The sequence below is a fragment of the Aythya fuligula genome, chromosome 31, assembly GCF_009819795.1.
Source record: "Aythya fuligula isolate bAytFul2 chromosome 31, bAytFul2.pri, whole genome shotgun sequence".
NCBI classification, from domain to species: Eukaryota; Metazoa; Chordata; class Aves; order Anseriformes; family Anatidae; genus Aythya; species Aythya fuligula.
Genome location: NC_045589.1, coordinates 717528 through 729479, shown reverse-complemented (window position 1 = coordinate 729479; position 11952 = coordinate 717528). Strand labels below are relative to the sequence as shown.

At 48.6% G+C, this 11952-nt stretch overlaps 1 protein-coding gene across 1 annotated transcript; it reads right to left on the bottom strand.

Annotated features, from left to right (window-relative positions):
- Positions 1–8289: 8289 nt before the first annotated feature.
- On the bottom strand, positions 8290–9228 carry LOC116500138 (olfactory receptor 14J1-like). Its single transcript, XM_032205052.1, has one exon. The coding sequence runs from the start codon at positions 9226–9228 to the stop codon at positions 8290–8292; it is 939 nt and encodes a 312-aa protein (XP_032060943.1).
- Positions 9229–11952: the final 2724 nt, after the last annotated feature.

The following is an 11952-nucleotide window of genomic DNA, read 5'->3' as shown; positions in this document are numbered from 1 at the left end:
TTGATCATCTTGTAGGTGGGGATGATCAAGGGGTATCTCGAGATCATAAGGCATACCATACAGCATTTCAAAAGGGGAGATTCCCAGATCAGTCCTGGGTTTTACGCGTATACTTAGCAAAGCTAGTGGCAAGCACTTTATCCAAGAGGTTTTTGTTTCTAACATTAATTTAGTAAGTTGCCTTTTAATTTCACCGTTCATCCGTTCTACTTTTCCCGAGCTCTGAGGATGCCAGGGAGTATGATATTCCCATTTGATTCCTAAAGCTTTCATTGTGTCACGGGATACTTTTGACACAAAGTGCGGTCCCCTATCAGAATCTATTGCTTCTACAATCCCATATCGGGGAATTATGTTTTCTAACAATATTTTCACTACAGTTTGTGCTGTAGCCCTTGTCGTGGGAAATGCTTCAACAAAATTTGTAAGATGGTCTATAATTACCAGCAAATATTTGTATCTTCCTGTTTTGGGAAGTTCGGTAAAATCCAATTGAATTCTTGCAAAGGGTCGGTGGGCTAATTCTCGTCCTCCCGGAACCCTTTTTCTCATATTTTTAGCATTTACCCTCCGACAAGTCATACACCCATTAACAATTCCTTTGGCTATGTTATATATCCCTATACACATATAATTAGTGGCGAATTGATCTACTAACGCCTGAGCACCCCAATGCATTTGTTCATGAAATCTCCGTAGCACCCTCATAGCTACTGATTTTGGTAACACTTCTCGTCCATCAGGTAGTACCCATTTTCCTTTTTCATTTTCTCGAATCCCCATTTTTGTCATTTTTTCCTTTTCTACAGTAGTAAAACAAAACAAGGGGAGGGGGACGTGCCCACCAGACCATAAAAATTTAGCTGGGCCATGCTTGTAACAGTTTCTATAAGGCGGACTCTCCTCCTCCGAACAATTACATTCAATCCCTTCTACTCCCCAGTCTTTCCAGCAATCATAGCATGGAAATTTCTTTAAATCCTTCCCCTTGCCACAACTCGGGCAGTCTGCTCTCTTAGTCACTTCATATATGCACATGAGGGCTGCTCTTTTTGCTTCCTGGTCAGCTAAGTTATTGCCTCTGATTTGGGGATTCAGCCCTCGCTGGTGTCCTTTTACATGCACCACCGCAATCTCCTTAGGCTCCCTGATGGCTTGTAAAACTTGGAGAATCAACTCCTGATGAATTAGTCCTTTTCCTTGTGAATTTATAAGTCCTCTCTCTTCCCATATTTTCCCGAAGGTGTGTATTACTCCATAAGCATATTTAGAGTCTGTATATATTGTTCCGCTTTTGTTCTTTAATAACTTCAAAGCTCTTAACATGGCATATAACTCGCAAGCCTGCGCTGACCAGCTTGGGCTCAGAGGGCCTGATTCTATTACCTCAAATGTTTTTCCGTTAACCAATGCGTAACCTGATCTTCTTTTACCCTCGACTACCCTTGAGGATCCGTCCACAAATATCTTTTCCCCTAAAGGCAATTCTACATCTTCCAGATCAGGCCTCAATCTCACTTGTTCTTCTATGTTTCTAAGACAATTATGTTCAGGCTGCTCATTTGGTTCACCATAAAGAAACTGAGCGGGGTTTTGTGCTGCAGTCGTTTCTAATGTTAATCTGGGTGATGATATTAGGATCCCTTCATATTTTAGTAACCTTGCATCCGTTATCCATTTTTCAGCTTTTTGTTGCAGCACCCCACGTATATTGTGAGGGGATATAACCTTTATTTCTCCCCCTAATGTAATCTTTTGTGCTTCTTCCACTAGTAGGGCAGCTGCTACCACTACTTGCAAACAGCTGGGCCAACCTCTACTAACAGGGTCTAATAGCTTAGATAAATAGGCTACTGGTTTTTTACTGTCTGCCCATTCTTGAGCCAGTACTCCATAGGCAGTCCCCTCTGTGCTATTTACGAACAAGAAAAATGGTTTTTTTAATTCTGGACAGTTTAAAACTGGTGGATGCATCAGTTCTTCTTTTAATTTCTCTAATTGCTCCTCGTCTTCTTCTGTCCATTTTAGTAATCCATCCCTATTCAATTTGTTATATAGAAATTTAACCTTTCCACTGTAATCTTCTATCCATTGTCTACAATATCCAGTTAACCCTAACAGTTGCCGCACTTGCCTTTTGGTAGTTGGGGCCTTTATTCCTAGGATCCCTTTAACCCTTTCAGGATCCAGCCTTTTAGTTCCTTTATTTAGCAAATGACCCAAATATTTTACCTCTTTTTCTACAAACTGTAGTTTTGACCTGGACACCTTTAATCCCTGCGACCCCAAAAAATTCAATAGGCTAACGCTAGCTTGTCTTACAATGTCTTCATCTTTTCCAGCTATTAGTAAATCATCTACGTATTGGATCAGGGTTGTGCCCGGTACTCTGTTGTACTCTTGCAAAATTTGCTCCAGTGCTTGCCCAAACAAGTTTGGGGATTCTGTAAACCCCTGGGGCAGGACCGTCCACCTTAACTGCTGTTTTCTATAGGTGTCTGGGTCCTCCCATTCAAAGGCAAAATAATCCCTAGATTTTTCGTCCAGGGGGCATGCCCAAAATGCGTCTTTTAGATCGATTACACTATACCATCGGTCGTCTGGGTGCAGTTGGCTTAACAGAGTGTGTGGATTTGCTACCACGGGGAACCTAGTAACAGTTCTCTTATTAATTTCCCTCAGGTCATGTACCAATCTGTACTTGCCGTCTTTCTTTTTTATGGGTAAGATAGGAGTGTTAAAAGGAGACATGCAAGGCTCCAACAGCCCCTGCTGCAGCAATCTTTGAATCTCGGGTTTTAACCCTCTCCTACCTTCCTCTGAAAGAGGGTATTGTTTTATCCTGACTGGTACTTCTGGATTGTTTATGGTCACTTCGAAAGGCCTTATTTTCAATTTTCCTACACTTTCTGACGTGTACCAGACTCTAGGATCGATGTTTGCTTCATCTTCTACTCGGAGTGGGCATAATTTTATTTCTAATTTCTTTCCTATCACTTCTAATCCTATTCCTAATTCTATTATTAAATCTCTGCCTAACAAATTATACTCAGCTTCCGGTACTAGGAGCAGAGTCCCCTTACTCACTTTAGAATCTGATTCTATTATTACTTCTTTTATAACAGGGACCCCAAAGGGCTCCCCCTTTGCTCCGATTACCTGGACTTTTTCAGTGGAGGCCTTGCATCCAGTGGGCAAGGTTTGGACTGTTGATCTTTCAGCCCCTGTATCTATGAGGAATTCTACCTCCTCGCGCTGGGGACCCACTTTTAATTTTATCAAGGGCTCGGTCTTGTTTCGGATCCCCAGCAAATAGAGCCCCTGACACCCCTATTCGCTCTTAAACATCCTCTCATCCTCTTTTCTTTGCCTGCATTCTTTCTTCATGTGACCTTTCTTGTTGCAATAAAAACAGGTCACATTTTTTCGTTCTTTGCTACCTCTTTCCTCCGCCCTAGGTCTCCCATGCATCTGGTCGAACCTTCGATTCGGTTCAGCCCCCCTTTTTCCTTCTCGCACTGCTGCCACCACCATACGTACTTGATTTTTCTCCTTCTCTTCTTCCCTTCTAACATACACCTTCTGTGCCTCCCTTAACAATTCGTCCAGACCTCGATCTTGCCAATCCTCTATTTTTTCCAATTTCTTCCTAATATCTACCCATGATTTTGCCACAAATTGGGCTTTAAGTAATGCCTCCCCTATCGGGGTTCCAGGGTCTAAGCCACTATATAGTTGCAAATTCTTTCGTAATCTTTCTAACCATTCCGTTGGGGTTTCATCCTTTTTCTGTTGTTCGTTAAGAGCTTTGTTTATGTTCTGTCCTCTGGGGACAGATTCTCGTATCCCCTGAATTATGATTGTTCTTAAATCTTGCATATGTCCCCTGTGTATGGGGTCTTGATTATTCCAATTAGGCTGCTGCATTGGCCACTTTATGTCTGCAGCCGGCCCCTGCTGGTGTTGCTGATCCCAAATTTGCATCCCAGTACGCCTAATCATTCTTCTTTCCTCTGATGTAAAGAGGATTCCCAGGATGGATTGTAACTCTTCCCAGGTATATATATTTGGGCCTAAGAATTGGTCTACTCGTTCCGCCACTCCCAATGGGTCTTCTAGTAAACTTCCCATCTCCTTTTTAAAATCCCTCACATCCCCTGAATTAATGGGAACAGCCACGTATCCCATTCCTGGCTGGGGTCCCCCCATCGCTATTTCTCGTAGGGGATATAATCCCTCCCTTAAAGCAGATTTCTGATTTCTTGCCCTGCTTCTGGTTACCGGCCCCTGTGTTTCATGATCCGATTCCGTTTCTCCTGAATTTGCTAATTCGGGGAGTCCATTAAGGACAGGAGCCGTTGGTGCGGGCAGTGGAATATAGGGCGGGGGCGATGTCGGGACTTCTAAGTCCTTTCTCTTTTTATCCCGCCCTCCTTTTTCTTTTAGAGGATATAGATGCGTCCTCGTATCTGAATTTATCCAGAGGTGCGCATATTCACTTTCTTCCAAACTAAAGGGCTCCTTAGAGTTAACATAAATATTGAGGGCTTGGCATACCCAATCCTCAAAGGAGCCGAACGGGGGCCAGAAAACGCTGTCCCCTTTGATGGGCTTGTTGCCCCACACTTCTATACAATAATAAATCATTTTAACTTTACTCTTTCCCCGCCTAGAAGGGGAATCATCCCAATTCTTAATCATTTGTCCTAACGGACTATCAGAAGGAACAGAGGGTATCCCTACAGCATTGGATCCCTCCCTCATGGGGCCAGAAGGCTTACTTTTCTTCTGTCCCATCTTCCGGAGCACCTTCACACACACACACACAACGCTTCCCCCTTTTCGTGGCCCAGTCCCTCGCGGGAGGTGGGAACCGCACTACCGAGGGGTCCGCACTCGCTTCGTCCGCACTTGGACGTCTCAAATGTCGTGCTCCGGGATACCCAACCCCAACCGAACTGAACACCGGCCTATACTTACCCACCCCGTGGGTCTTAGTTCGGTCTTCGTGCACAAAGGTTGCCTGGGGTTTACCGGTTTTATTTGCTTGTGTCTAATTTTGGGTTCGTCGGTGAAGGGTTTGAATGAAAGTAGTCCTAGCGAAGGCCGCTGAAATCAGCGGGGCGCCCCCTCCGAAGGTCTTTCAATCAGATTTGCCTTCATCCGAGTCACGGCACCAAATTGTTATAAATTAGACCACACAATTTACAGGTCTATTGTAATTATTTTATTAATCAAGTAAGCAGACACAAGCAAAACAGCGCTGGGCGGCTGGGGAGTCTCCGCTCCGCAACAGCACACACCTTCCCTTTCCAGGGTAGCTATTTTATAGCAGTCGAGTTCCAGCTTATCGAGACCTATTGAACTGGCTGAGGCTGCGCAGTTTATTGTTGAGAGGGGGGGTCGTTGTTCTTCTGCTGGTGTTCACACGTTGTGCTCGTATTCAGGTGGGGGTAATGAAGCGGCAGACAGGACGTCTGGTTTCACTCAAGGATGTGTATCCAATACTCCCTCCTGTTATCTGCTTGCTTTAATCCTCCCCTTTACCAAGGCCGTTAATTTGTACAACCTTATCTCTTCAGCAGTTTCTCCAAATTCCTCAAAGACAATGAACAAACCCCCCACTAATTTATCACAGGGGGAGAGGAAGACTACGAGCCTTCATCATGAAAGACCCCTAGAGACCCCCAGAAGAGACCCCAGAGGAGACTGCGCATGCTCCAGTAGGAGGGACTGGACCCCGGAAGCTAATTATAATAACCTATTTTTTTAGAAGTAGTAATGAATATGTATTAGTTTAGGAGCATAAAAATCAGCTGCTTGATGTAACTGGTGTGCGTCCTGGTGGAACGGAGACTCCCGGTGCACCCAGCGCTGTTTGCTTACCTCTATTCCTTTATATTCTTTTAATAAATCCTCTTTTTTTTTATTTAATCCTAATTTGAATCCTGAGCCATTTATAACAGGGTGGTGCTGCTTGTGAGGACATGTTTGTGCCAGCAGCCTGAGTGGGCAGCAGCTGTGTGCAGGTGAGGGGAGGCCAGGAAGTGCATGCCAAGAGAGCTCCTGCCAGCAGAGACAAGGCTGGGGCCGAGGCCAAGGGGATAGGCAGGCCCAGGCCCAGGTGACTGCATGTGCCATGCTGAGCTTCCTGCCCCTTCAGCAGCTGCACTGGACCTCAGCAGATGTGCTGGCTGGCATGCACTGGGAGGTCCTGGTGTGCCTCAGAGAGCAGCAAGGATGCTGCTGTAGAGGGCTGGGGCAAAGCGGGGGGCAGAGGCTCATGCAGGGACTGGCTAGGAGTCTCCTCTGCTACAGCCAGTTTGTCAGGACGAGGACAGGCAGGACTCACTGCCACAATGCAGAGCCTGGCCCTGGACGCTCCATGACCACCTTGAAGGTTCTGGCAGGCCATGGTGAGGGGACGAATGCCCTGGGCCCCCTTCCTGCTCTGCCCAGGCCAGCAAATGCCCAGAGCGGCCTCCTCTCCCCTGTCCCTCCAGCTCTGGGCTCCCTTCGCACATCCCTGGCTCTGCAGCACCAAGCCCTGCTGGGAGCCCTCCTCTGCATGCTCCCACCGCTCCCTGATGCTGCTGTTGCCCTCTGCCGGGCACTGCCTATCGCAGCCTAGACCCTGCCCACCTCCCCCCACCACCCTGCCATCTTCCCAGCCCACCCCAGCATCCCAGCCCATCAGCCCAGTATGGGCTAGCCCCAGGGCAGTTCCCACCGCAGCCTGCTGTAGGGCTCTGGGCATGGCCACCACAGCTGCTAGGACAAAGGTGGCTCTGGGCCTCCCCAGCAGCCCCCGGGCTGGGACGAGCCATGGCTCAGGAAATGGAAGGTCCTAAGCTGGCGATTCTGCTCTGCAGATCCAGGGGGCTGTGGTGCCCAGGGTCCCCTGGAGGACTCCGCCACACCCATTCTGCTCCAGGTGGTCATCAGACCCAACCCCATGGGGATCTCTGCCGCTGAGTCCCTTTCCAGCTCCCCTGATGGCTCAGAACTATAGGGCCATGCTTGGTAGGGCTATGGGATGTCTCTAAGGGCACAAAGGGCAGGTGAGTGCTGTACCAGACCTGGCCCATGAGGCTTCAAGGAGGGTGTCCTCAATTACTCTTATGGGCCTTCACCTGCTGGCTCTTCACCACCTCAGCAGGAATTGCAGAGTCTTCCTTAGCCCCTGGTCACCTCACATTTTCCTTTTCCTTTCCCAGACTCTTCTTGGTCACTCCTTTTATGAGGTTCTAATCACTATCCAATAAGCACACTTTCCCTGGGTTCCCCTTCCATCTGGCAGCTTCAGATTCCTCTCGAGGCAGGCGTCGGCTATCTGCCCCACTGCAGGGACACATTCCAATGTAGATGATTCCAAGACCAGTTGTTGTCTGCTTGGGCATGTGCCACCACAAAGGGAGCTCTTGGTCCAGCCCTTGGTTCCTCACAGACCATGCTGGGACTTTCAGCCTGTGTCCTTCACTCTGGGAAAAATCCCAGAAAACAGGGAAGCAGGGAGTAACTCCCTGGCTATATGTCTTACAGCAGCTTTGCAAGAGGTGTCCAGGCTTCTGGGTTTGCCCTGAGCAGCCCCTTTTGTTACTGTGGTGCTAGCAGGGAGGCCAGCTGTGACCCAGGGCTGCACATTGCCTGCTACTGCCCGCAGCCACAGGGATGCCACCGCAGAGACAACAGGACTGTCACCAAGGTACACGAGATCTGAGGGCTAAGAGAAATGCAAGAGCACAGAGGAACAATGTGGAAGCCAAAAGAGAGCAGCAGTGAAAAGGCCATGTCCTGCTGTTGGCCATGGCCATGGCTCCAGGGAAGCAGCAGCCCCGACCCAAATGCAGCAGGGAGGCAGAGCCCAGTGGGCAGTGAGGGGCAGGCCTGAGGGCCACTGGGGCTGCTCCTCCATGTGGCAGCTGGGCTCTTGGCCCTGAGCCCCTCCTGTGTGCTGGGGCTACTCCACCAGCTCCAGAGCTGATGGCAAGAGACGGCAGATGAGATCAATGAATTTCTGATGGATTCTTTATTGTCTTTATGTACACTGGAAGCCTAATTTTATAGGTAAATTAGAAGATTTAGTCAAATTAATTAAGAGAAAGTATACATATAAATAATAAGACCATTTCAAACAATGTCAAAATTTATGAAAATAATAATGCACAAAATAATATGAAAATTGGCACCTCAGTTTCTCAAACATGTTGACAGGGTTATTATTAATGGTTATATTATGGTAATGTTGCTAATGAGAAAAACGTTATGTTATGAATCACAATTATGGTATCAGTACTTATGCTTGAGAAGCACACATAGAAACAGTTTTCTCACTGCATCTTTGAGCTCCTGGTTCCTCATGCTGTAGATGAGGGGGTTCACTGCTGGAGGCACCACCGAGTACAGAAGTGACACTACGAGGTCCAGGGATGGGGAAGAGATGGAGGGTGGCTTCAGGTAGGCAAAAAAGGCCGTACTGACAAAGAGGGAGACCACGGCCAGGTGAGGGAGGCACATGGAAAAGACTTTGTGTCGGCCTTGCTCAGAGGGCATCCTAAGCACAGCCCTGAAGATCTGCACATAGGACAGCACAAGGAAAACAAAACACCCAAATGCTAAAGAAAAACTAAATGCAAGAGCCCCAACTTCTCTGAGGTAGGCATCTGAGCAGGAGAGCTTGAGGATCTGGGGGACTTCACAGAAGAACTGGTCCACAGCATTGCCTTGGCAGAGGGGAAGGGAAAAGGTATTGGCCGTGTGCAGGACAGCATTGAGAAAGCCACTGCCCCAGGAAGCTGCTGCCATCTGGGCACAAGCTCTGCTGCCCAGCAGGCTCCCGTAGTGCAGGGGTTTGCAGATGGCAATGTAGCGGTCATAGGCCATGACGGTAAGCATGGAATACTCTGCTGTGAGAAAGAAAGGAAAAAACAAGACCTGTGCAGCACATCCTTGATAGGAGATGACCCTGGTGTCCCAGAGAGAACTGGCCATGGCTTTGGGCAGAGTGGTGGAGATGCAGCTCAGGTCAAGGAGGGCGAGGTTGAGGAGGAAGAAGTACATGGGGGTGTGGAGGCGGTGGTCGCAGGCTACAGCGGTGAGGATGAGGCCGTTGCCCAGGAGGGCAGCCAGGTAGATGCCCAGGAAGAGCCCGAAGTGCAGGAGCTGCAGCTCGCGTGTATCTGCAAATGCCAGCAGGAGGAACTCGCTCAGAGAGGTGATGTTGGGCATTTGCTGACATTGGACCCAGTTGTCTGTTGAAGAGAAGGAAAAAAAAAAAGATAAAAAAAAAAAAAAAAAAGAGAGAGAGAAAGCAGAATTAAATAAGAAAAACTGGAAATGAAAGAGGAGAGTAAGGGAAACTCATGTTCAGTCCACAAATAAGACATGAGCTTTTCAGTGCTGTTGCAAACACCTCATCTGAATGATGAGCAGAGCTGCAGATATTTTATTGGTTTGTGTTGCCCTTATAATGCTTAGGAGATGTATGAGATGGCTGAATGGCCTGACAGTTCATGTACACTCCTAGTGAAACCCTGTGTGTGCCAGGACTGTGCCTTGGTGAAGACTGAGCAGAGCAGACATGCCAACCAGTCCTGCTCTCAGCTGCCCTGTATTACCCCTCTGTGAGCTGCAGCACAATCCCACTCAGGTGTTTTCCTGAGAAGAAACTGCAGACAGCTTAGAGCAGAGAAGCCCCAGTCCAAGTGCAGCTGGACCGAATCCTCACCTTGTCTCCAGGAGAAGCTCTCTGCCAGAAGGAGCCTGGGAGCTTCTCCTCATCTGGGCTCTGCATGGCCAGCCAGGGCAGGGTGTTCTGGGCTGACCGGGGGCACCTGGCTTAGGGCACTCCGAGGGGCTTCTGTCAGACTTCCTCCCCTCGCAGTACAACCCAACAGGACTCTCAAAGCCTACTGCATTGCCCACTGCCCTCCCAGAAACAAAACCCAGCAGGAGACCCTTCCAGGACCTGCAGGAGACCCTTCCAGGACCTGCAGCTGCATGGCCCTGCAGCCAGAGACTTACCTTGCGGAGATTTCTCCTGCAGTCAGCTCTCAGCATTCTCCCACTCCCAACTGCCTTCAGCCCCTCTCTCCTTTTGTCCTCTCCCCATGCCACCTGTGGTGAGAGCCCCCAGCCCTGCTATACTGTGCAGAAAAGTTGCTCCTGGGCAAAGCTGTCTCTCTGCACCAGGGCCCTCTTGCCAGGAGCTCTCTCTGTCCCAGGAGCCTGGCCCAGCTCAGCAGCACAGGCCCAGACCAAGGCATTGGAATCACCCCTCTGGTGGCTTTGCTGATGAGCCCATGAATCTCAGGCACTGAGTGGAAAGTGAAGAACTCTCTTAAGAACTCCAAGTCAGATGCAAGTTTTCTGGAGTTTCCCCCTGAGGGCCAGGATTGACATAGCCTCCCTTGGAGCTCGTTAGAGCCAAACTTTGGAGGCGGTGAGGCCAAGGAGACAAAGGCAATGTGAAAATGACAGTGATCTTTGGAAAAAAAAAATGGATACGTTTCACCAAGCACAAAAGCTGAGCCTTGACCCCTGGCCTCTGGGAAGGGAGATCCTTTCCCTTAAGACATTGCTCAGGGCTCTTCCCAGGACAGCAGGAGATGGGGATGTGCATTGCCAAGTGCAGGACAGTGGTACGACCTCTGCCTGGTTCATGGCTGGGTGTGAGGAGGCAATGAGGCCCTGGCACTTTAGCGATAAGCTGTCTCCCCATAGGCTTCAGTGACACTGACAACAGCCATAGCCATGGACACAAAGAACTTGGTCGTCTTTGGACTTTCAGCCTTGCTACAGCCCTTGTTCCTCTCCACCCCATGCAGTCCTTGGGACTCTCAAACCTGCACCTCTTTCCCTGCTGGCTGTAGACTCTCTTCCATGCGGTGTCTCACCGGATCTGAGATGAGTCTAGTAATTGAGATTTTCTTGGTGGCCGTGCTCCTTGTAAGGCAGCTCTGTAGGAATCTGTCCTGGTTCATGGTGAGCAGGCACCACTGGTCGTATGGCATCCATGGTGGTGCCCAGGCCCTCCTCTTCCTCCTGGGCACTGCTCACTCAGCAGGGTCATGGTCTGCCCTGATGTGTGGGGCTCCTCTTCCACTGGTGCAGGACTAGACTCTTCTTGTAAATGTCAAGAGATTTCTGTAGGCATATTCATGCAGTTTCTCACGGCTCTCCCACACTGACGCTCCATTCTGTCAGCTGTTAATGTCTGCAGGCAGACGGTTCAACCTTTGCGTGATTGTGCTATCTCTGACAAGAGATCAGCATCAGGAGTTGCAGGCAAGTTTGGATAATACAGGAGTAACCAGCTGAATGGAATTGCAACAGTCTCAGAAGGGTAAGGGATTGCAGGCTGCCAGGTTCCACCTTTCCTGTGCTTCCTTGTCATGCGTGTTGTCATTTTGTCCAGAGCTGTGTTCTAAATGTTATGATACAGTGCAGGGACAAAAATTAGAAGTGTCAAAGCCCAGCTGGAGCTCAATCCATTTATTACTGTCAAAGACAATCAAAACTGTTTATAGAAATACTTTAAAGGAGGATTAAGGAAAATCTTCATCCTTTTTGTAGGTGGGGTAAACATAGTGACAAGAGATGAGGTAAAGGCTGAGCTATTTAATGCTTTCTTTCCCTCAGTCTTTAGCAGCAGCACCAGTTGTTCTTCTGATACTCAGCCCCCAGAACTGGTAGACAGGGACATGGAGAGGACAAGAGGGGGACGCTTTTCCCCACTTGTTAACTCTCCCTGTCTCCTTCATCTCCCCCTTCTCTTCCAGGATACTCCCAATAGCTCTGCAAAGCTTTGAGTTTCCTTGGGACGGTCAAACCAGCATGTTCCTCTTGTTATGTCTCGTTAATGTGTTTCAGCTTTTGTTTAATGTCAGACAATTATTTAAGAATGCCATCCAGAGATCTGTCCAGAGGCAGGAGAGTTTGGAGTGGCAGGGA